Source organism: Panthera uncia, chromosome B1, assembly GCF_023721935.1.
Source record: "Panthera uncia isolate 11264 chromosome B1, Puncia_PCG_1.0, whole genome shotgun sequence".
Classification (NCBI taxonomy): Eukaryota; Metazoa; Chordata; class Mammalia; order Carnivora; family Felidae; genus Panthera; species Panthera uncia.
Window position 1 is genome coordinate 11,078,942 of NC_064811.1, and position 24,985 is coordinate 11,103,926.

General features: G+C 45.9%; 1 protein-coding gene across 1 annotated transcript in view; it reads left to right on the forward strand.

Moving 5' to 3' along the window:
- Positions 1-6,711: 6,711 nt before the first annotated feature.
- CC2D2A (coiled-coil and C2 domain containing 2A) overlaps positions 6,712-24,985 on the forward strand; it is a 148,732-nt gene continuing 130,458 nt past the window's right edge. Inside the window, exons 1-4 of the mRNA XM_049630321.1 lie at positions 6,712-6,918; positions 12,255-12,313; positions 14,376-14,459; positions 16,367-16,490. Of these exons, the coding sequence (XP_049486278.1) occupies positions 12,275-12,313; positions 14,376-14,459; positions 16,367-16,490 (247 nt within the window). The 5' untranslated portion in view covers positions 6,712-6,918; positions 12,255-12,274. The remainder of the gene's footprint in view (positions 6,919-12,254; positions 12,314-14,375; positions 14,460-16,366; positions 16,491-24,985) is intronic.

A 24,985-nucleotide genomic window follows, 5' to 3' on the forward strand; every position in this document is an offset into this window, starting at 1 on the left:
CCCGATGGATTACAGAGCTCAACATCACTACTCATAGGGAAATGCAAATTAAAACCACAGTATGATGCCACTTCATACCTACTGGAATGACTGTCAATCAAAAACGTGGAAGATGACAAGTGTTGGCAAGGTTGTGCAGAAATTAGAACCCTTGCACATGAGTGGTGGAAGGCAAAATGGCTCAGCCACTGCGGAAAACAGTGGCAGTCCCTTAAAAAGGTAAACCTAGAATTACCCAACAATTCCACTCCTAGGAATCTACCTAAAAGAATTGAAAGCAGCAGACACTTGTATGTGACTGTTCGTTGCAACATTATGCACTCTCACGGAAAGATGGAAACAACCCAAGTGCCCATCAGCAGATGAATGCAGAAGTTAACCGCGAGTAGCTCTGCAAAGGAATATTAATTCAGCTTGAAAAAGAAACCATGTGCTGGCACATGCTGTGACATGAATAAACCTCGAAATCCTTATGCTAAGTGAAGTGAGCCAAACACAAAAGGACAATTGTTGTATGATTCCATTCATATGAAATAACTAGACTAGGCAAATTTATCAAGACAGAGAGTGGAGATTATACATTACCAGGGGCTAGGTTAGGTCTCGAGAGGGAGAAATACAGAGTTATTGTTTAATGGTTACAGAGTTTCTATTTTGGGGTGGTGAAAATATTTTGGAAACAGATAACGGTGGGTGACAGGACGGTTGCACTATGCTGTGAATATAATACACTAATTGTACTATATTAATTGTACATATTACTATATGTACTATATTAATTGTACACTAAAATATGTATTTGAAAGTTACTAAGAGAGTAGATCGTAAAAGTTCTCATTGCAAGAGGAGGCTCTTGGGTGGCTCAGTTGGTTGAGCATTGGACTCCTGATTTCGGCTCAGGTCATGAACCCAGGGTCGTGGGATCGAGCCCAGCATGGGCTCTGCCCTGAGTGTGGAACCTGCTTAGGATTCTCTCTCTCTCCTTCTGCCCTTCCCCCGTTCTCTCTCACAATCTCTCTCTCTCAAAAAAAAAAATTCTCATTGGGGGGGGGGGGGGGGGGGGGGAATTGTAACTATGTGAGGTGATGGATGGTAACTAGATTTATTGTGATCATTTTGCAGTATATACAGTATTGAATTATTATGTTGCACATCTAAAACTAATACAATGTCATATGTGAGATATATCTGAATAAAACTGGGGAAAATGGTTAGAACCACAAATTTGATGTTGTATGTATTTTAACACAACAACAAAAAAATCTCATCAGATCCAAACAGTTTTAGAGACAAGTTTACAACAGATCATGTGTGCATGTGTGCGTGTGTGTGTGTGTGTGTGTGTGTGTGAGACAGAGAGAGAGAGAGAGAGAGAGAGAAACAGAGACAGAGACAGAGAGGCAGAGGGAGAGAGAGAGAGAGAGGGACACAGAGATTAGTCTGCTTTTTTGAGATTCATATATCCCTTTATCTAAATTAAAGCAAGGACAATACAAGAAAGGAAAAACAGAAGTACAATTTCACTGATGAGCCCGAAGGCAAAAATAAAATCCAAATAGTGGTAACTAAATCCAAGAATTAATTTTTCAACACAAAGGCAAAAATAAGACCCAAATAAGCGGTAACTAAATCCAAGAATTAATTTTTTAATTATCTTGGCCCAGTTTTGCGTATCCCAGAAATGCAAGAAAAACTTGGCATTAAAAAGCCTGTTAATGAGGGGCGCCTAAGTGGCTTAGTCGGTTGGGCATCCAACTTTGGCTCCGGTCATGAGCTCACAGCTCATAAGTTCGAGCCCCATGTTGGGTTCTGGGCTGACAGCTCAGAGCCTGCAGCCTGCTTCAGAAGTTCTGTGTCCTCCTCTCTCTCTGCCCCTCCCCTGCTTGTTCACTCTCTCCCTCTTGCTCCCTCAGAAATAAACATTAAAAAATTTTTCTTCAGAAAAAAGAAGCCTGTTAATGTAATTCACATCAAAAAAAGGAAAGAAGAAAAATCATATTTGATTACCTCAAAAGTTGCAGGAATAAAAGCTTATGATATGTGATTCAACATTTGTTCTTGATTAAAAACTCTAGCTAGCTCAGAACACTTTACCTAAAAGAGATTTTTGCATTTTGATTTAAAACAAATCTGCTATATTCATTTATTTTGCTTCTATAAGAAACTTTGTAAAAAATGATGTTTTTGAATTATGCTTTTTAATAATTTCAGCACATCCTGACATATATAATTCTTATGCACTGGTTTAGTTTAGTCAAATATTAAAATATCAGAGAAGTCACAATCAGAAGGTAAATTGGCTCAGGGGTGGTGAACAGATCCTATCTCTTATCATAGTTGATCACTTCAAATAGATGATCTCGTACAATAAACATCTCGTACAATAAACATGGACTGAACTGTGTCTGCCCCCAGATCTCACATGTTGGTGCCCTAATCCTTGATGCGACAGTATTTGGAGATAGGGATTTGAGGAGGTCACTGGGGTTAAATGAGGTCATAAAGATGGGGTCCTAATCTGGTAGGATCAGTGGTCTTACAAGAAGAGGAAGAGAGTTATCTCTCTCTCAATCTGAATGCACCAAGGAAAAGCCATGTGAAGATACAGATACAAGGTGCCCATCTACAAGCCAGGAAGAGAGCTCTCACCAGAAATTAATCCACTGGCACTTTGGTCTTGGGTTTCCCAGATTATAGACTGAGAAAATAAGTCTCTGTTGTGTCAGTCATCCAGTCTATGGTGTTTTGTGAAAACGGTCAGCCTGAGCTAATTAAAACAACATTCACATTTTTTCTGTGTGTTTAGTAAGATGTACAGAATTTACTATATGCCAAGATTTGACAAATAGTAACTTATTAAAGCCTCATAACAACCCTCCGGAGCGGTTACTATCATTAACCTCATTTTACAGAGGAGGAAACTGAAACCTAGAAAAGTTAAAGAAATTGACCAAGATCCCTCTTTTCAGATCCAGCACTTACCTCTGTCCTCCTGCTTTCCCCCAGGGCTTGCGGGACACGGGGGCCTCTTCAGTGCCCCTCCGTGTCTCCCAACTACTCTTTTAATTTCCATCTCGCATGCCACATTTTAATTTTCTAAATCTCTCTTTTACACCATTAATTCTCTTTCCAGCTCTGTCACAGTTAGTTTGACCCATCCTTTGCTTTAAAAAAAAAAAAAATCATGACTTTCAGGGCACCTGGGTGGCTCAGGTGGTTAAATGTCCAACTTCGGCCCAGGTCATGATCTCACGGTTCGTGAGTCCGAGCCCATCCAGCTCTGTGCTGACAGCTCACAGCCTGGAGCCTGCTTCGGATTGTGTCTCCCTCTCTCTCTGAACCTCCCCTGCTTGCACTCTCTGTCTCTCTCTGTCTCTCAAAAATAAACATTAAAAAATAATATTAAAAATAAATAAATAAAATGAGGGGCACCTGGGTGGCTCAGTTGGTTGAGCATCCGACTTCAGCTCAGGTCATGATCTCACTGTTTGTGAGTTTGAGCCCCACATCTGGCTCTCTGCTGACAGCCCAGAGCCTGGAGCCTGCTTCAGATTCTGTGTCTCCCTCTCTCTCTCTGTTCCTCCCCTGCTCATGCTCTGTCTCTCTCTCACAAATAAATAAACATTAAAAAAATTAAAATTGGGGCGCCTGGGTGGCCCAGTCAGTTAAGCCTCCGACTTCAGCTCAGGTCATGATCTCGCGGTTTGTGAGTTTGAGTCCTGCGTTGGGCTCTGTGCTGACAGCTCAGAGCCTGGAGACTGTTTCAGATTCTGTGTCTCCCTCTCCCTCTGCCCCTCCCTTGCTCACGTTCTGACTCTCTCTGTCTTTCAATTATAAATAAGCATTAAAAAAATGTTTTAATTAAAATAAATAATAAATACATAAAACGAAATTAAAAAATCATGACTTTATCAATCATTTCTAAAAGCTCTAGCTGATTCTTTTTCACATTTGCCTCATCTGTTTAATAGTATCTCACTCTTCTTTCATATTTTCAAAGCATCCCTATAAATTCTTCTATGATCATTGCTTTTTTAATATTCTCCATCTGATTATTGTATGATCAGAAGCTCTTGCATATCTAATTGTGCCTTCTGACTGTCTTCAGACTTGTGATTATTTCCTGTTGTGTTGGCTAACTTCGGATTGTGAGCTCATCTTCAACAAGGTTTATCCACAGCTTTCCTGAACTAAGTACTTGAAGATATAATCCTCCAGGAAAGTTCTGTATCTGCCTTTGCCCAGCACCCCATGGGATACAGTAGCTTGAGATTACCTTTTAAAATTTGTGGCTTAGGGGGTGCCTAGGTGGCTCAGTAGATTAAGCGTCCAACTCTCGGTTTCAGCTCAGGTCATGCTCTTGCAGTGTCATCAGTTTGAGCCCCACATCAGGTTCTGTGCTCACGGTACAGAGCCTACTTGGGGTTCTTTCTCTTCTCCCTCTCTTTCTGTCTCTCCCTGACTCATGCTGTCTCTGTCTCTCTCTAAACAAATAAATCAACTTAAAAAATTCTTTTAAAATTTTTCACCTAGGAGACTCCTAAACAATATAGATAGCACAAATAAATCAAACGGTATAGTGCAAGCCAATAGTTATGAATTCTCTGAAGAATATTTTTCCCACCACAACTGAAGCACAAACTGAGGAGTTTTGTTGTCTCCTTGTGTCATTGTTAGATACTAAATAGTATATTTTAACCTAAAGATTTACTCTTTCACCTCTGAGACTTTTTCTTATATTATTTCTTTGTTAACTCTATCTTCTCATTTTCTCGGTTCTCTCTTTCTATGACTACAAGTGTGTTATTTCTTAACCTGAGATCCCCTCATTTTCTCCATAATGCTTTTTTGCAAGGGCAATATGCTAGTTTTTCACTGGAGGATCCAGAAATGTCAGTATCTGGGGTCTGTTCTTTGTGACCAGAAAATAATTTTCCATGTTTTCTAGATTGGTGCTGCTGGAGGTGACACAAGGAGAGCCAAAGGTTACTTCAGTTCTGTGAGAAGGAAAGGACCTTGCCTCCTCTCCATTTCCTGCCCAGTTTTCAGCCCTGAGACGCACCCACCTTCTGCTGTACCTGGGAACTTGTGGCCAGAGTGTCTCTGGCTCAACTTCCCTTGAGGAGTAGCTTCCAATCCCCTTTGGAGGTGGGGGGTGGGGTGGGGGAGGGGGAAACAGAAAAGGGGGAGTAAGGAGGATGAGCATATTTCCAGGCTGCCAGGAGTAAGGGAGGGTCCTGAGGATCTAACTCCTCTATGCATAGTTGTTCACATCTTCATGAATTTTCAGCCCCACTTGCCTTGGTATCTGACTAGATTCGTTTGCAGGGGAGGCCGTAACAAAGTACCACATACACGGTGAGAAATGCATTGTCTCACTATTGTGGAGACTAGAAGTAAGAAATCAGGTGTTACAAAATAAACAGGGGTGCCCGGGTGGCTCACTTGGCTGAGCATCTGACTCTTGGTTTTGGCTCAGGTTGTGATCTCACGATTCATAACATCGAGCCCCATGGCACCCTCAGCACCCTGACAGTGTGGTGCCTGCTTGGAATTCTCTCTGCCCCTCACTCTGCCCTTCCCCCACTCATGTTTGCTCTCTCTCTCTCTCAAAGAAGTAAATCAACAAAAATAAATAAATAAGTAAATGTTAAAAAAATAAACAAAATAATATAATATAAAATATAAAGGAAATCAGGTATTGGCAGGATCTGTTTCTTCTGAGGGCTGTGAGGGAGAGTCTGTTCCGGTCCTCTCTCCCAGCTTCTGGGGGCTGCAGTCCTCCCTTAGCTTGTAGATGTTGCTCTCCCTGGGTCTTCACATCATCTTTCCCGTGTGCATGTCTGTCTCTGTCCCCAAATATCCCCTTTTTATAAGGACACAGTCATATTGGATTAGGGCCCACCCTAATGACCTCTTTTTAAATTGATTGCGTCTGTAAGGACCTCTCTCCAAATAAGGTCACATTCAGAGGCCCTGGGGGCTAGGGCTCCAACATACCTTCTTTTGTAGGGACAGGATTCAACCCCCACCCTCCTGAACCTAGTCCTGACCCTCTCTGGAATTCTGTAGAATGGATGGGCTCCTTTCTCCTCCCCCCACACACAGATACACATGCAAAGACACACACACACACACACACACACACACACAGGGTACACAGATGGATACATTTATACACACACACACACACACACACACACACACACACCAGAAAGGTTGGAGTGTGGCTTTTCTTGGTCTATCCATTCCATTTCTCTTCCATGTGCTTTGCCACTTCTCCCATGACCTTTGCTTTTTTTTAAGCAAATACCATTTATATCCTCTTTGAGCAATCTCAGTGGGATTCCAAAAATACGCAAAGATTAATCCTGGACATCCAGCCTCCACATTTAACTGGAAAACACTCACCGCTGCCCAGCAGCACCGCCCAGAACCTTGGCTGCAAATAAGTCAGGTGCACCGCCCACTCATGGTGACCTTTCGTGATTCTAAACCTCCCGCATCTGAGCATCGCCTGTCTCTTGCCAGAAATGCCCAGTGACCCTGATGACATAAGGGAGGGAATGCTTCCTAAAGCCCCCCCACCTGACTTCTGATCAGCTGCCCCCAGCTGGTTCCTGTCTGTGCTGGGCTCCTCTGTTCCCCCAGCATGCTCCGCTACTGGAAGTCACCTGTCACTTTAAAAGAAAAAAAAAAAAAAAAAGCCGGAGTGACCTCCCTTAGGAACGTGTTGCTAAGCGGGTGTTTTTGCTCCCAGAGCTTCAGCCTCCCAGGGAGCAGCCCTGGGTCCGCCCCAACGTTCAGCCTTTCCCTTTGGACTCTTTCAGAAGATTCGACAGCAAGACTCCGTCTCTCCCCACTTTCCTTTCATCCCAGGAAGCGGAATCTGCAAAGCGCTTTGTAAAGTTGCTTAAGGTAACCAGTTCTTTCCGGGGAGCAGGGCTGCAGCAAGGGCGTCCTGCCCTCGTGACCCCGGCTTGGAGCTCAACCCCTCAGTCCCCCCTTAGCCGATTTCATGAATTGTGAGTGTAGGGGTTCTCACCACTAAGATTTACGTTTTACTTTCTGGAATTGAAATCATAGAGCGTCAGTTGGGCTGCTTTGATTTGAGCGGCTGTCTGATGTCTGGCTCTCAGGGCCGCTGGGTGGAATCCCTCCCATAGGGTTGCTCGGCTTCCGTCTTGGGACTTTCCTGCCATCCTGTCGCATTCCTGTCTCCCAGAAACATTTGCTGCGGGTTACGTCTCTGAGTGTCTCAGTTCACGTTGGTCCAAGGGGCAAAGTGCCACTCATTTCAGGCTTCGTTTTTCTTGGCATTAGGCAGAGGAAGAGTCATTACAGACAAAGGGATGAGGATCACTGCTCCAAGAGACCACAAGAAAATCTGCGGGCTGGTATTTACACTTACAGTTTGCCTCCATTGCAAAGAGGCGCTATGGAAAGCTAACAAGGTCTCGTGGGAAGTGCACGCCTGTTATTGGATTTTCATATAACCTCTTCTGCAAATAAATTCGGCTCCAGAATGAAATCTGTCTCTTAGAGCTCGTGTAGAGTCATTCGCTCACACGTTTATCGAGCATGAACAAGGTGCCAAGCAACGGGCTGAAGTTCAGAGCAAGCAGAAATGCATTAGACCAGCTCAGAAGCTCAGAGTCTGGGCAGAAGACAGCCCTATAAACGGAGGCTAGCAGTACAAGGAGCTAAGTACCGTAAGATATTTGTAAAAGTGTCGAGCGTGCTTGAAAGACAACAGATGACTCCCAGAAAGGGCCTGGGATCACTTAGTTCATCACGTGAACGCACTGGGCATATACCACAGAGCGCAGCTCAAGTGTGGCATTTATATGCACTCTGCCAGGGTGACATGTGTTACATCGAGCCGATTGAATGATTCCATAAAGCTATCTGTCACCAACCTCAGACAAAGGGAAGCTGTGGCTGGAATGCTTTGTAGACTCAGATAATGAATTTAGAAGCAGTGTGTGGCACCTGCCAGGGGTCCAGTCTCCAACCCTAATAGGGTAGGGCAGAAAAAGCTAAGCACCATACGCAGGGAGGAAATACCCATGGGCCTGAGGGCAGGGGAGGGCTTCAGAAGCACCACAAATGGAAACAGAAAGGAAACTCCCCTGGGCCCAGCTGGGGGAAGGGAAAGAGGGGACCTTGGGTTTTGGAGCCAGGAGGTTGAAGGTGGGAACCACAAATGGTAATGGGGAACTTGAATGTCACCTCAGGTCTTTCTTGTGATTCCCCTTCTGTCCCCTAAGCTCTTTTTCCATCCCCACTCCTTTTTCTACTTTCCTTCTCTAACATCACCTTTTCTTAAAAACCATACCGATATAGGGGCGCCTGGGTGGCTCAGTCGGTTAAGCGGCCGACTTCGGCTCAGGTCACGATCTCGCAGTCCATGAGTTCGAGCCCGGCGTTGGGCTCTGTGCTGACAGCTGAGAGCCTGGAGCCTGTTTTGGATTCTGTGTCTCCCTCTCTCTGACCCTCCCCCGTTCATGCTCTGTCTCTCTCTGTCTCAAAAATAAATAAACATTAAAAAAAATTTTTTTTAATAAATAAATAAATAAATAAATAAAACCATACCAATATCGAGAGCCTGGTCCATGCTAGGCATTTTACCATACAGTCTATCATTTAGCCCTTATACGATAATCTTGGAGGTAGGAATTTTGCAAATTTACAGGCGAAGAAATGTATCTCAGAGAGGCGAAGGCATTTGCCCAAGATCACACAGCTGAGAAGTAGAGCTAGAATTGGGACCCAGGTTCATTTAATTTTTCACAAAGGTCTCACTATTTCTATACACCCGTGTTTGCACTGTTTTGGAATAGGACACTCACATTGTGTTAATTTTTTTTAAGCAGCCCAAGGTCAGATGCAGTGCATCTCTTATAACACACCTTCATCCTTTTGCCTACATCCTGTAGAACTTGTCACAGGGTCCTCTGGATAGGGCTCTGATGCACTCAGCACCCTCAGAGACAGTCCATTTGTTTGGACAAAGGTCTCAGCAGTACCTTCCTAGAAAACTGTCTTTGGTTTTCTGCACGAAGTTAAATACATCATTGACCTCAAGTAGCCACAGCCCTTTCTCACTGGGGCAATACTCCACAGCTTTCAATTGTACATATTTCCAGAAGACTGAACTAGCATAGATTGGTTCCTGATATGATCACAAAACAGGGATCAATGGCGAGACAGAGAGTAGAGGGGCATGGGGAAGACTGTGGAATCACCAAGTCTTGGGGTCAAATTCTGAATGTGACATTTAATAACTATAACCTTGGACAAATCGTGTATCCTGCCGGAGGTTAACCTCAGAGGAAACGTTGGTCCCTCAGAGGTGAATTGAGGCACGAGGAACTGAACTAGAAGTCTTGTTGTAAGGTCTGGTGGTACCTTGCATCTAGACATAGCACAAAATAAGTCTGTGGTAAATCATGGCTCCTATTTGGATGTTGCCAATAGGAATATATTAACAAGTGCTCAATGCATTTGGTGATGACAAGCTACATATTAAAGTCGAACAGTATTGATTTATCTTCTCTTAGGAACCGTGCTCATGAAAAAATAAATTTTGATGTCATTTGATTTCCTTAGAAACTCATTCAAAGGTAATGATCAGGAAAGAATGAGGAGAAAAAAATCAACTCTGTTACATTTTTCATTCTTACTTCTATTTACTTCATATATGACTTTTTTTTTTTTTACTTATTGAGGAAGAATCTTTCTTTCCTAAAATACATCAGTTCTTTTTTTTTTTTTTCCCCAGCTCATAATTACCGGGGTTGTTTACTAGAGAGTTTTCGTGTCCTTGGGCATTTCATTCTTATCCTCTGCCCCTCATTCCTTCTAGATCACCTCCTCGTCCTTTTATTTTCTGAACTGCTGACATCAGTTTCCTTCCTCCATTTCTGGTAGCCTGTGAGGAGGTCTGGAGAGGAGACAACAGATTTCCAGATGCTTTGTTTCCCTTTAATATGCTAATTCCCCATCAGGGTCACTGCAACCTTGAACACCTCAGATGAGCTGCTTAAATGACAAGGCCTAGCTGAGATTCAGATTCCAGGATATTAGGAAGGGCTTACAACTTGTCAGCCCTGGTGTTTCTCCCCACGCCCTCTCTCCTTTGATCTTCTCAGCAGCCCAGAGAGGACAATGAAGATTTAAAGGGCTCCAGAATGGGGACATGGAAGACACAGCCAATAAGTAATGATTTAGTCATTCATTTAAAACACATTTTTTGAATGTCTCCTAGGCTCTGGAGGTAAACAATGAGCAAATGTCCCTGCCCTCTTATAGCTTATATTCTAACAGGGATGGGCAGACAATAGCAAATAAGTATATATGTCGGCTGGTGACAAGTACTATGGAAAAAAGAAATCATCATGAGATAGTTAGAGAATTCCAGGAAGGTGAGGGAAGGAGATTACCATTGTATTATGAGTGTTCTAGGAAGACTTCTCTGAAGGATCTCTGTAGGACCTTCAAGGAATTAAAAGAAACAGAGAGCCTTGCCGTTATCTTGGGCAAGAGAGGTCCCGGCAGAGGGAACAGCAAGTGCAAAGGCCCTGAGACCAGAGGATTTAAGTGCAGATCATGGAGCGCCTTGTAAGCAATGGAAAGGGTTTTGGATTTTACTCTGTTGGGAAAAAGAAGTCATTGGATTTTGAGTGCAGAAATGACATGACTGCACTTGAATTTTAAACAACTCACTCTCTTCAGTGTAAAGAACAACCTGTGGGTGAGCAAGGGGAGAAGCAGAGAAGTTAGGAGGGTCTTGCAAGAAGCCATGCAAGAGACAATGGTGCCTGACCGGGTGATAACAGTGGAGGTGGATAGAGGAGGTTGGATTCTCCATATAATTTGAAAGCAAAGCCGGCAGGATTTCCATGGATTGCATGTCGTGTGTCATTTGAAAGTCAGAGCAGAGTCAGGAATGACACAATATGGCGTATGTCTGAGGTTTCTGGCCTCAGACAAATGAGTTCTGTTTATTGCCACAAGGAAGGTTGGAGGACAAGCAGATCAGGGGGCGATGACAAGGAGCTTCATCTGGGGCATGTTAAGCCAAGTGAGTATCCATCAAGCACCTGGATATTTGAGTCTGGAGCTCTGGCGAGGTGTGTAGGCACTGAGTGCAAGTCTGGGGGGCACCAGTAGACGGATGGCATTTAAAACCAAGCGACGGGGTAAGACCACCGATGGGATGGGTACGGGTAACGCAGACCCCACCGTGTGGTGATTAAGAAGATGGAGACAGACCAGCTTAGGAGTCTGAGAGGGGGAAGAAATGATAAACCAAGAAAGAACATATCCCAGAAGCCAAGTGAAGAAACCGTTTCAGGAAAAATCAGGTGATGGGTCACTTTCATTACTGACCCACTGAGAGTCAAATAAGATGAGCACTGAAGAACGATCATTCGATGTGGTGACGCAGAGTCACTGGGACCCTGACAGGAGCAGGTTCAGGGGCTGCTGGGCCCAGCAAACCTATCCAGGAAGAGAAGGTGTGAGGAACTTTCCTGTAGAAGGTTGAAAAATTGAACACTAGCTAGAAAGAGAAGTGGAGTCCAGAGACAGCCCTTTTAAAGAAGGGGCCAATCACAGCACTTTGTTCATGGAAGGAAATGAGCCAATAGAGCAGGAAGAAGTGATTATCCAGGGGAAAGGGGAAATTGTCAGCCCAAGGTCGTGGAGGAGGAATGTGCTGGGGCCTAGTGCACAGGCTGAGGTCCCAGCCTAGATGGGAGCAGAGGCAGGCAGGGTACAAGTGGAGGCAGAAGATGTAACCTGACTCCGCGGGTGGGGGAGGGGCAGGGGATGGACCCCCCCCTCCCCGCCCCCTTCATCTCTCTGTTCAGTGAAATGAGAACCAAGGCCAAGGAGAGAGAGTGAGGAGGGGGTGGGAAGGTGGAGGTTTGAAGGGAGAGGAGAGGCTATGAACTGGACTCCTCTGACTCCAAGGGCAGAATTTCCTCACTCCCACCTGCTGCCCAGTGGCACCAGGTTCATTGCTGGGCTCATTGCCAGGCCCACGGGGCCAGAAGGGTCTGGCATCCTTCCTTTTCCTCTGGGGCTCATTTCCACCAATCTGGGTCTGCAAGCACATATTCCTTGGGAATGGACCGTCTGCTCTAACACGGAGGTCAGCCTCATAGACATCGGTAGTAAGAAGGATGTTTCACTGATTTTCAAAGGCCTGACTTCTTTGTTTTGTTTTGTTTTGATTCCCTGTCCAGGAGCAGACACTGCAGCCAAAATGAATCCCAAGGAAGAAAAAGTGAAAATAATCACAGAGGTAAGCGGTTGCTTAGATGTCCCCTGAAGGTGTGGCTGTGTGTGCATTGCACACGTCTTTGTGAGGGAGGAAGTTAGGCCAGCAACAGGCCTTTATTGCACGCCTACTGAATGCAGAGGGCGCTATGTCAGGCACGCGGTGGAGACGGGGCCTGATGGCATAAGAAACGCGTCCCTGCAGACATTCCAGGGGCTCACCTCTACACGAATGCTCTGAAGCTGCCCGGTCACCATTTCGTGACACACAGCTGTTCGGAGAGACCACCTGCTACTGAGTCAGCTCTGTGGCAGCACATTGATTTGTAGAAAACTTCAGGCTGAAGGAACCAGTTGTAGATTATAACCACCAGTAAAATCCTGTCTCGTGGAGTCCTGCCATTTCTAACTCATCGTGTACAAACCATCATTAAACACTATCTACACCAGAGAAGGGAGCTCGTCTCCTACTTGGAGACCGCAGACCTCAGCACGGAGGAGAAAGTCTCTCAACCCCAGCTTCTCTCCTGTCTGCAGGGCCGGCTGACTTGAGACCATAGAGGCCGAAACAGAGAAGACACGCTGTTTTCTAAAGCCTAAAGGAACCACATTACCCAGCTACAACCACACAGGTTAACTTTAAGCAAGATATCAAGTACCTTCAAACCACATAAATCTACATCCTCTTATTCACGCCACGAATATTTATTGTGTCGCTGGTCCCTGGGGATACCGCAGCAAAACAAAAACCCTGTGCCCTCAGGGAGTTTCCGTTCTATCTGATTTGAGGTCCTACTGGACAGTTTTCCACTGATAGAGAATCAAAACATTATTGGAAAGCAAAATAAACTAAAACAAAGCAATTAAAAAGGCCTAGATTTCCTCACAAATCCATTCTAGCCAGTGAGAACTTAGACATGAACTAAGGACCACACTTGCACACCTCAATGTTAGCAATATTTTATAATCTAAGTTGGTGAACCCCTAAGCTAAGAATACTCCCTACCTGGGGACCCTGAATCAGGAGGCCCAGTGAGGATGGGGCTTTCACCCAGAGGATGAATCAGAGATCTCAGGTCCCTTGGACAAAAGACAAGCCCAAGCTATGCCCATTGGCCGGTCAGGACGTGGGTTCCCTCCACCAACCAAAGTTCTCATCTTCTCTAACCTCCACGGCCAAGGGCAGGATGTGCAGTTGGAGGCTGACTCAGCAACCTGCTTGACATTTCTTTGAAATCTTAAATCTTATCATTAAAATCCATCCTTTGTGTTCCAAGTTTACTTCAGTATTAAAAAAAAAATCCCAATTTCACTTTGAACACCTTTCTAATGAACTCGGTGTAACAGGGAGAGGTTCCAGGTTTACCTTGCAATTCTTCTACGCCCAGAGGTGGTGTCCCAGTTTGCAGAGGTCTAGGACCAGAGAAGTTTGCAGCTTGAACACTTCAGAGCAGTCAGCTCTAACATCTTCTCACTAAAACTTTAGAAAGCGTCATGAGGAAAAAGAAAAAGAAAAAGTTTGCACTGTGAAAGAATTTCTGTTTTCAAGAAAACCCACGAACTTTGTCTTTGAATTGAGACTTCGTGACGATTTAACATATATCCTTATTATTCTGTACCTGAGACTGAGGCTGGGGGCAGAGGAACCCGGCCCTTGAAACCCCTGGTTTGATTCCCATGTCATCCTGTGCTGGGGTCCTCTGTCTGGCCAGACCAGCTGTCCTGGCAGTGTCCCTTGTTTTTGGCCTTCATTAGATTGTGAGTTTTGAGGGCAGCAAGGATCTGTGTGTCCCCAGGGCCAGAAGCACGGCGGATGTCGTAGGGGTGAACGATGGAGGCTCCAAGATCATCTCATGTTTCCATTTGGATACAACTTTTCAAGACCATGTCTGCTTTGAGAAGAGTAAAGGCTGGTAGCTGCTTAGACCATGTCAACTGTCCCTTCGCCCATACTCAACTTTAGGGGTGGGGACAGGATGGTGATTTTAATTTTAATATGTAAAATGCACCCCTCTTCCTCTCTTACCGCCCTTCCCCAACTTACACACAGACTCAGTGACCACTCTTCCATTTACATTTTTACAAAGGAGTTCGATGAAAATGATGAGGATACAGGTGTGGGAAGCCAGAAGAAGACCTCAAAGATGGCAAGACAGAAAAGGAAGAAACGGGTATGTGGTGCTGGGGGCCCTGTGTCTGCCTGTGCATCGGCCTGCCAATTGACAAGGTGTGGGCACCCTCAGGGGACCACACATCCTCCCCGGGGCACCCTGGAAAAGACAAGGGTGCAGGGGGAAGGTGCAGGGTGTGGGACCTGTGTGGGGCCTTAAGGGTGACCCTCACAGGGACGCTGTGGTCAGTACCCCGGGCATTTTCCCTCCGAGGTTTCTCCCATCTCCTGAGAGAAGCCCAGAAAAGAGGGACGGAGGCTTTTTACTGTTGTCCTCAAAGGCCATGAACTGAGGCCGGCGATAGATGGCAGTGCAGGATTACTAATCATGGGGTGCTCCCCCTTTCTCCAATTCCAAGCCCGAGCTCAGCTTCGGTCTAAACCAGAGCGCCCGCCCCCCTCCCCCTCCAGCTCTCCTCAGAAGTGACCCTCCTCGGCTGAGAGCACCCCCCTGCAAGGCCCCCCCTCTCAAGGGAAAAAACCCCCCCCCCCCCCCCACCGGCCAGGAGCCCCTGTCCTCTGAGGAGGGGAGGCAGGGAAGATCTCTTTGGAGGGGCAACTTGCTTGGAAGCATCGAGATGCCAGCAGGGGAGGGAAGGAAGGGAGCGCCATTTTGAGCCAGCACCCACGTGATGGGGCTGCCTGGAGAGGGTGGCTGGGACGTGAGGAGGTGTGGACGCGGGGAAGGCACCGAGGTAGCCGCAGTCGGGGGACAAGCCCCCTCTCTGTGCCCCACCGCACTCCGGTGGGGCCAGCTGGGCCGAGGGGCCGGCCTCTGCTTGCGCAGCTCGGGTGGAGCAGCCGGGGGAGGAGGGGGGCGGCCAGCCACGTGGCCAGTCTCTCTGGCCACTCAGGGAGCTTTGACCCCTTCCTGCAGGGTCCCCCAGAGGCTCTGCAGCCAGGGCAGGCGACCCAGAGTACCGCCGGACGGGTGCACGTCCTTAGCTACTGGGCCACAGGCACAGGAGAGAGAGGCAGGGACGGGGAGGGGGGAGCATGGTACCTGGCACTGCCCTCCTAGGCACCGGCTCCTGGATGTAACCCGTGCAGGAGCCCAGACTGCAGACCTCGGAGCAGGAGAGGTTTGGGGGGGCGTTGGAAGAAATCCAGAGTACTGTCGCTTAACCCCAGCGGCACCTCAGAATGAATCTGGGAGTTTGGTTTTTTTTTCCAATTGGTGCCTGGGGTCCACCCCAGGCCATTTATTTGAATCACAATGCCCCGTGCTTTGCACCTTGGCCGATACAAAGTAGCATCTCGGTGCACCGGCTGTCTTCAACTCCCTTGTTCTACAGATGAAGAAGGAAGGAAGCGAGGAAGTTAAATAACTTGCCCCGGCTGTCTTCAACTCCCTTGTTCTACAGATGAAGAAGGAAGGAAGCGAGGAAGTTAAATAACTTGCCCCGAGTCCCTCAGTTCATCTGAGTTCAGAGGCAAGCCTTTGTCTGGCCCCAAAGGCCATCGCTCAGCCTTGGCCTCCACTGTCATCTCTGCTCACCGGCCTCTCCTCCGACAGCCTGGGGAAGGAGCCACATGCTGTCCTTTGCCCTGAATTCCCCGGGGACGCTTTGGCAGCTGTTTCCAAAAGATCTGGAGTTGGGATCACATAGTTTTGGCCGTGGCTTTCCTGCTTCCCCTTTCCACCCAATTTCTGCAAAGGTCTGCACATTATTCATAGAAATAGTGGAAGTATTTATTTTATTTGGGGATGCCTCAGTAATTTAACAAGAACCCTTTTAGACGAACTCAAGGTTGGCACCCCTTTTCTGACAGGTGACAGCACCACGGTTATCTAGATATGAATAGTATTAAGGCCTGTCCCCTCACTGAGTGACCCACCTCATCCCCAGATGAGATCTGTGTCAACCCAAGCCCTAGTGGTAACAACCTCTGCCCCTCTGCCCACAGCTGCCCGCCGCTGGCCCCGAGGAAATGGTGTCTGAAAATCCCCACCTAGGCAACCAGCCAGAGCCCCTGCAGGAAGATTCTGACACTCGCCCCCTGAGCATGACCACCCGTCGAGGCCCCCGGAGTAAGTGTCCCCCGGTTCAGTTCAGCCAGTGTTTATTGCCTATTGTAATCAGCACAGAGCAATATGGGATTTTTAATGGGTAATGTTTTTCATACATGGCTACCACCCCTCCCCCACTGCACCCCAACTCAGTGGGTACTCTTCTAGGTTAGCATCTGTCTAGGAGACAGGACACATAGTTTCAGGACGTACTTCTCTAAGCATATATGTTTGGAAGTGTTACTTGAAATAAAAATGGCACAGGTGAGGGCACCTCGGTGGCTCAGTCGGTTAAGCGCCGGCTCTTGATTTCGGCTCAGGTCATGATCTCGCTTGTGGTTCATGAGATCGAGTCCCGCTTCGGGCTCTGTGCTGATAGCAGGGAAGCTGCTTGGGATTCTCTCTCTCCCTCTCTCTACCTGTCCCCTGCATTTTCTCTCTTTCTTTCTCTCTCTCTCTCAAAATCAATAAAGAAACATTTTTAAAAAATAGTACAGGTGATCAAATTCGTAGAAATTCAAGGTAGGGTGAGACGGTTAGGAAGCCATCCAAATCCAAAAAGTGTGGCTTGAATTCCCCCTTCCAAGAACCTCCACTATCATGGACAATCATTAGTTATCCGCTCGTTGTAGGAAAAAGGATCACCCTTTACTTGTTGCTTTTAATGAAAAGTGGATTAGACAAGAGAAAAAGGTGTGTTACACTTTTCAGTTGTTAAGCAATCATTACACAATTGTCACCCCGTTTCCCTACAGCAGGGCTGGGGCATAAAGTAACTATTGGAAACCAGAAGGCTTTGGAAGCAAGCTCATCCCAAGTCCAACCTTAAGAAAAATGTGGTTCCCATTGAAGAGCGATGATATCATAGGACTGTTACAAATTAGTAAAACAGAACCAAACTTTACCCCATATAGTTACTTCTTTATCTGACTGCTCAAAAGTATTCTTGATGAAAGATTACAACTTGTCTTAGCTCTGGCTGCCATAACAAAATACCATAGACCGGGCGGTTCAAACAAGAGACATCCATGTTCTCATAATTCTGGAACCTGGAAGTTGAAGATCAAGGTGACAGAGCAGTAGGTTTCCAGTGAGACCTCTCTGCCTGCCTTATAGGCGGCTGCCATCTCCCTGTGTGCTCACTCGGGTGTCCCTGCTTGTAAGGACATCAATCCTATCATATCAGGGTCCCACTGTGTGGCTTCGTCTAACTTTTATTACCTCCTCAGAGGCCCTCTCCCCAAATAGTCACAGTGGGCGTTAGGGCTTCAACATACGAATTGTGTGGAGACACAATTCAGTCCATAGCACAACTATTGAATATTTAAATAGTTATTTTTTTAAGATTATGTATTTATTTGGGGAGAGAAAGAGAGAAAGAGAGCACACACGGTCAAGTGGGAGGGGGGCAGAGAGACAGGGAGAGAGAGAATCCCAAGCAGGCTTGGGGCTGTCATGGCAGAGCCTGACATGGGCTCAGTCCCCTGAACTGTGAGGTCATGACCTGACCAAAATCAAGAGTCAGAAGCATAACCGACTGAGCCACTCAAGTCCCCCTTAAATAGTTATTTTTAAATCAAGGGAAAAAGTGTCAGAGGGGTTGGCCAATAATAAGACTCTAACCAAAAAGTCAATTCTTTCCTTATTCCTAAAATGAGGAAAATACTATTTATGATCACCATGGGAGTGATGTGAGGATGAAATCAAAAAAGGGTGTAGAAGTATTTGAAATAGTATGTACTGTTATAAATATTCAAATAGTGGGCACTAGTATATTACATAGATAAACACACAGTGACGAAGGGGTTTTTTACAAGGCGAGAAAAGACTGGGAGTTTGCATTGGTCCAAAGTGAAATATAAACAAAACCCATGATTTCTGATTTGGATAAGAGGAGAACAACAGAACAATAGAAAGCTAGGATCCGCCTGCCTCAATGAGGTCGTGGCTAGCGGGTAGCTGGATGTCCCTGGATAGAGCTACAACTATTGCTAATTTCGCAGCACTGGTGGGCCAAGGGGCAAAGAAAACACCCCTAGGACCGAGGTGGGGGCATCTGGTGGATAAGAAGCCTGTGGGGCCAGGCATCAGACAGAAATGAGAGGTCAAGACCAGCAGAAAGCTAGCCATGTGGTCAAGAGAGCCGAATGGATTTCATCCATGATGCCGATGCACAGTAGGGTGAAAGACAGATGAGGGACAGGGGAAGACGAAGAGCTCTGAGAAACACAGCAAGGGGTCTAGGCTGACACAGAGCAATGGAGGAGCTCAGGCTGAAGGGTGTGTGGGAGTCTTGAGGTAGCACTGCTGAAAGAGGATTCTGGACAGATGGCTTGGAAACCCACAAATGTGGGCAGAAAACCGTGTGTCCTGAGCACGGTGGAGGCAGCCGTGCCTGGGAAGTTGCACACCTTTGCCATTTGTTAGAAGTATGGCCCTAGGGGCTGCCTGGGAGGCTCAGTTGGTTAAGTGTCCAACTCCTGATTCTGGCTCAGGTCATGATCTCACAGTGCTAGGTTTGTGGGTTCAAGCCCCGTGTCGGGCTCTGTGCTGACAGTGCAGAGCCTGCTTAGGATTCTCTCTCTCTCCTTCTCTCTCTGCCCTTCCTCTGCTCACACACTCGCTCTCCCTCTCTCCCTCAAAATAAATACACATTAAAAAAAAAAAAACCTTCTGTATATCACTATCTCACTCAGAAATCTGTGATAAGCATCGCATAAAATCCACACTCTTTCTTTGTTCTGGGTTCCAAGACCCTATGCACTCTGGCCCCTTCCAGTTGTTTCTCCTTTTCTCCCATCTCCCCACCTGGGTGACTGCTTACTGACCCCTGAAAGCCTTGTGACCACCTGAGCACTCCCAGGCTCTGGTGCCCACCCGAGGAAAGCTCCCCAACCATGTCTTCAATAAGCTTGTGGCAGAAAGGCAGGAGAGTTGTCACCATAAAGACCATGGTCTTGGGGGCGCCCAGGTGGCTCAGTCGGTTAAGCGTCTGTCTCTTGGTTTCAGCTCAGGTCAGGATCTTATAGTTCATGAGTTCGAGCCCCACTGACAACGTGGAGCCTCCTTAGGATTCTGTCTCTCTCCCTCTCTCTCTGCTCCTCCTCTGCTTGTTTTCTTTCTCAAAATAACTAAATAAACTTTAAACAAACAAAAAGCCCATGGTCTTTGGGGTCAGACAAGTGTGGGTACCAGTTTCTCTACCTGTCCCTTTCCTACCCTCTTGGGCAATTTCCTCCATCTCCCTAAACTTCAGTTTCTTTATTTGCAAAACGGGAACAAGAAGAGAATGCCTTAATACCTCCCCAGAGTTTATATTCCAGTTGGGGGTGAAAGGGAAAAGGAGAAAATGAAAGAGACATGATGGATATACAGTATGGCCAGGGGTGAGGGTGCTACAAAGATAAAGAATAAGCTGGATGGGACGCCTCAGGGATGAGAGGGAGGGTTGCTATTTTATCATTATGGGAAGGCCTCTCCAGCAAGACCATCTTTGAGCCTGGAGCAAATGGGAGACCCCTGAGAAAAGTGCTCTCAATGCAAGAGTGTGTTTGGTATGTTTTAGGACCAGCAAGGAGGCCAGAGTGGCTGACAGGGAGGACAAATGGGAAATGAGAGGAGAAGGGAGGTGCCTCGGGGCCCCTACACTTTCAGTCTGAGTGAAATGAGGGCCAGGGGAGGGTATGCTCAGACTTCAGGGTGCAGGCTGCTGTACTAAGGAATTGAGTCTGGAAGGTGCAAGAACAGAACAGAGAACCAGGTGAAGAGCAAAGAAGCAAAGACAACATCCAAGCGGGCAGTGGGGGGGTACTGGGACCAAGTAGTGGAAGAGGTGGAAACAAAGTGGGACTTGGGGCATCTGGAGGGTAGAGACATTGGGGTTTATGGCTGGACTGAACAGGAGTTTTGAAAGCAGGAAGGACGATGTCAGCTTTTTAACTTGAGCAAGTGGGAAAATGCAGTTGCCATTTACAGAGAGAGGAAGATGGCAGAAAGAATGGGTTTGGGGTAAAATGAGGAAAAGACAGAGTTTGCCGGATGTCCAGGTGGATGGAGGTGGATGTAGGGGTCTGGAGGTCAGGGGAGGCTCGGGGGCAGGAGAGGCCTTTGCTGACCATCTGTCTAAAAGACCACTTTCCTGAGGCCCCGGGGGGCTCAGACGGTTGAGTATCCGACTGTTGGTATCGGCTCAGGTCATGATCTCACAGTTCATGGGTTCGAGCCCCACGTCTGGCTCTCAGCTGGCATCGTGAAGCCTGCTTGGGATTCTCTCTCTCTCCCTCTCTCCCTCTCTCCCTGCCACTCTCCTGCTCGAGCTGTCTCTGTCTTTCTCTAAATAGATAGATGATAGATAGATAGATAGATAGATAGATAGACAGACAGATAAAACTTTAAAAAAATTTTTTTTAAAAAGAGCACTTTCTGGGGCACCTGGGTGGCTCAGTCAGTTAAGCATCCGACTTCAGCTCAGGTCATGATCTCACGGTTTATGGGTTCAAGCCCTGCGTTGGGCTTTGTGCTGACAGCTCAAAGCCTGGAGCCTGCTTCAGATTCTGTGTCTCCCTCTCTCTCTATCCCTCCTCGCCTCAAAAAATAAATAAAACATTAAAAATTGAAAAAAAAATAGCACTTTCTCACCTCGTCACCTATTCTGTCCTTCCCAGGGTTCTGTTTTCCCCTAGAGCACGCACCCGCCCCCAGCATGTTCCAAGCAACTGTTTGCGAACTGCCCCTGAGAGCAGGACTTCGTCTTCTTCATTCACGACTGAACCCAACCCCAGTGCCCAGAGCAATACCTGGGGCAGGGTTGGGGCCCAGTGACATTTATGGAACAAATGTGCCCAGCAGCGTAAGAACGAGCACCTCAGACAGGGTCCTACCCTCTCAGGTGTTGTCGGCTTGTGGGAGAACTAGCTGATTAAGGACATGAGAGTAAAACTACAGAGGCCTGATGGTAAGAGAGCACCTTCCCCGCCACCCCGTCGTCCTTGCTGGGCGAGGCTGGAGGCACAGGGACAGGGTGCTCTCGGCTCTACAGTGAGACCGGGTAGGCCGACTGCTCTTTGGAGACAGGAGTGTTTATCACGCAGGCACATTTCTTCCTCGACCCCTTTTATGATTTTTTTCCCAGCAAAGCACGAAGTACAAATGTATTCCCTCTGCTCACAACTCTTTAGCCCATCTATTCGGGCTTTATGCGTCTGGTTATCAAAATAGCTTTTTGATATTCTCAAGGTAAATCAAATATCACCAACGCAAGCACCACATCTTTAAGATCCCAAAAATAATACCCTTGGGGGCCTGTATTTTTCATTAGGAAAATTCAAATGTGCACAGAATTAAATAACATTCAGTGAAATAGGGGGCCTGGCTGGTTCAGAGGAGCATGTGACTCCAGATCTCAGGGTTGAGTCTGAGCCCCACGTTGGATGTACAGCTTACTTAAAAATAATAATAATAATAATAATAATCCAGTGAACCTCATATGCCCAGCACCATATTCAAGAATTAACAAGATTTTGCCACATTTAAGGATCCTTTAAAGATCCTTAAATGATCCTTTTTCTTGTTTTGTTTTGTTTTTTTTTGCCTTTGAGATATCTATGTGTGTGTGTGTGTGTGTGTGTGTGTGTGTTTAATTGTGGCAAAAATACACATAACACAAAATTTGCCATCTTAATCATTTTTTTAATGTTTATTCATTTTTTTTTTTTTTGAGAGAAAGAGCGGGAGCAGGGGAGGGGCAGAAAGAGAGGGAGACACAGAATCTAAAGCAGGCTCCAGGCTCTGAGCAGTCAGCACAGAGCCCCACGCAGGGCTCGAACCCATGAACCGCGAGATCATGATCTGAGACAAAGTCTGACGTTCAGCGGACTGAACCACCCAGGCACCCCACCATCTTAATCATTTTTAAATGCACACTTCAGTAGAGCTAACTGTATTCACATAGCTGTGCAACAGATCCCTGGAACTATTTCATCTTGCAAAACTGAACCTCTGCGCCTAATTTTTTAAAGTTTATTTTTTTATTTTGAGTAGGGGCGCAGAGGGAGGACAGAGAGAATCCCAAGCAGGCTCTGCGCTTCGGGGCTTGAACTCATGAACCATGAAATGATTGGCTGAGCTGAAGTCATGAGTTGGATGCTTTAACCAACTGAGGCACCCAGGGCCCCCAAAGCTCTTTACCTATTAAACAGTAACACCCCACTTCCCCTGCCTTCATCCCTTGGCACCCTCCATTCTTCTTTCTATTACAATGAATTTGACGATTTTAGGTACCTCAGATCAGTAAAATCATACAGTATTTGTGTTTGTGACTGGCTTATTTCACTTAGCGTTTATGTCTTTAAGGTCCATCCATATTATAGCATGTGACAGGAATTTGTTCCTTTTTAAGGCTGAATAATATTTCAGTGCATGTATATGTTGCATTTTGCTGATACATTCATCCTTCATGGACATTTGGATTGCTTCTACCTCTTCTTGGCTATTGTGAATAATGTTGCTGTCAACACAAATGTGCAACTATATCTTCAAGATTCTGCTTTCAATTCTTTCGAAAGAAGCACGAAGCACGAAGTGAAAATGCCACTTCAGATGGTAGGTCTATGCTTAATTTTTGAGGAACAGGCATATGTTTCGCGTAGCGGGTGCATCATTTTATATTCCCACCCACACTGCACCGAGTTTCCAGTTTCTCCACATCCTTGTCAACATTCATTATCTGCCGCTTGCATTGTTTCTACACTGGCCATCTTCATGGATGGGAGCTGACACCTCACTGTGGTTGTGATTTGCATTATTCTGATGATTAGTGATGTTGAGCATCTTTTCATGTGCTTGTTGACCATGTGTATATCATGCTTGGAGAAATGTCTATCCTTTTCCACTTTCAAATCAAGTTCTTTGTTTTGGGTGCTGTTGAGTTATGGGTGTTCTTCACGTATTCTGTATAATAAACCCTTTATTGGATACATGGTTTGCCAATATTTTCTCCCATTGATTGTGTCCTTTGACACACAAGAGTTTTTCAGTGTGAGGTAGTCCTATTTCTCTGCTTTTGTCTTTCTTGGTTGTGCTTTTAGTGACATATCTAACAAATCAACGCCAAATTCAATGTCATGAATTATTTCTTCAATGTTTTCTTCTAGGAGTTTTATAATTTTGGGTCTTACATGTAGGTCTTTAATCCATTGGATTGCATTTTTATATGATGTAAGGTAGGGGTCCAAGTTCATTCTTTTGCGTATGAATTTCCAGTTTCCCAACACCATTTGTTGAAGAGACTGTTCTTTCCCTATTAAGTGGCTTCACACCCCTGTTGAAGACCATATGCGCAAAGGTTTATTTCTGGGTTCTCTATCTATTCCATTGGTCTGTATGTCTTGTTTATGCAACACCATGCTGTTTTGATCATTGTAGCTTTGCGATATGTTTTGAAATCAGGAAGTGTGAGAATGCCAACTCTTTTTCAAAATCATTTTGGGTATTTCAGGGTCCTTTAATATTCCATATGCATTAAGGATGAATTTCTCTCTTTCTGTGAAAAATGCCAGTCAGATTTTGATAGAGATTGCATTAAATCTCTAGATCACCTTGGGTGGTACTGACATTTTAACAGTGTTAAGTTTTCCAATACATGAACGTGAGATGTCTTTCCACTTATTTGTGTCTTTAATTTCTTTCAGCAATGTTTGGCAGCTCTCGGTGCACAAGTCTTTTGCCTCCTTGGTGAAGCTTCTTCCTAAATATTTTATTCTTTCTCATGGTATTCTAAATGAATTGTTCTCTTAATTTCCTTTTTAAATTTTTTTGTTGTTAGTGGATGGAAACACAGTTGAGTTTTTCATGTCGATTTTATATCCTGCAACTTGGCTGAACAGTTCTTTTGTGTATAATCTGTAGAGTTTTCTGAGTGTAAGACCACGTCATCTGCAAACGCAGATAGTTTTCTATTTTCCTTTCCAATTTAGGATGCCTTTGTAGCTTTTTTCTTGCACTATTAATGTGTCTGGGCTGCTGTAACAGATGCCACAGACTGGGTGGCTCATAAAGAACAGAAATTTATTTCCCACAGTTCTGGAGGCTGAGAAGTTCAAGATCAATGACCTGGCAGATTTAGTAGGTGGTAAGGAGGGCCCACTTCCCGATTCACAGATGGCTGTCCTCTTGCCCTGAGGAATGGTAGTAGGCACAAGGGAGCTCTCTGGGATCTCTTTTGTAAGGGCACTAATCCCATTCATGAGAGTGGAACCCTCATGACCTAATTGCCTCCCAAAGGCCCAATTCCAAATACGATCGCACTGGGGGTTAAGTTACAATATCAGAATTTGGGGAGGACACAAAAGTTCAGTCTGTGGCACTTGCCTCACTGCTCTGTCTGGGGCTTCTACATTGAATCAGAGCAGTGAAAGGAGGCATCCTTGTCTCGCTCCCGATCTTAGAGGAAAAGTTTTCAGTTGTTCACCACTGAGCATGATGTTAGTTGTGGGCTTTCATATATGCCCTTTACTATG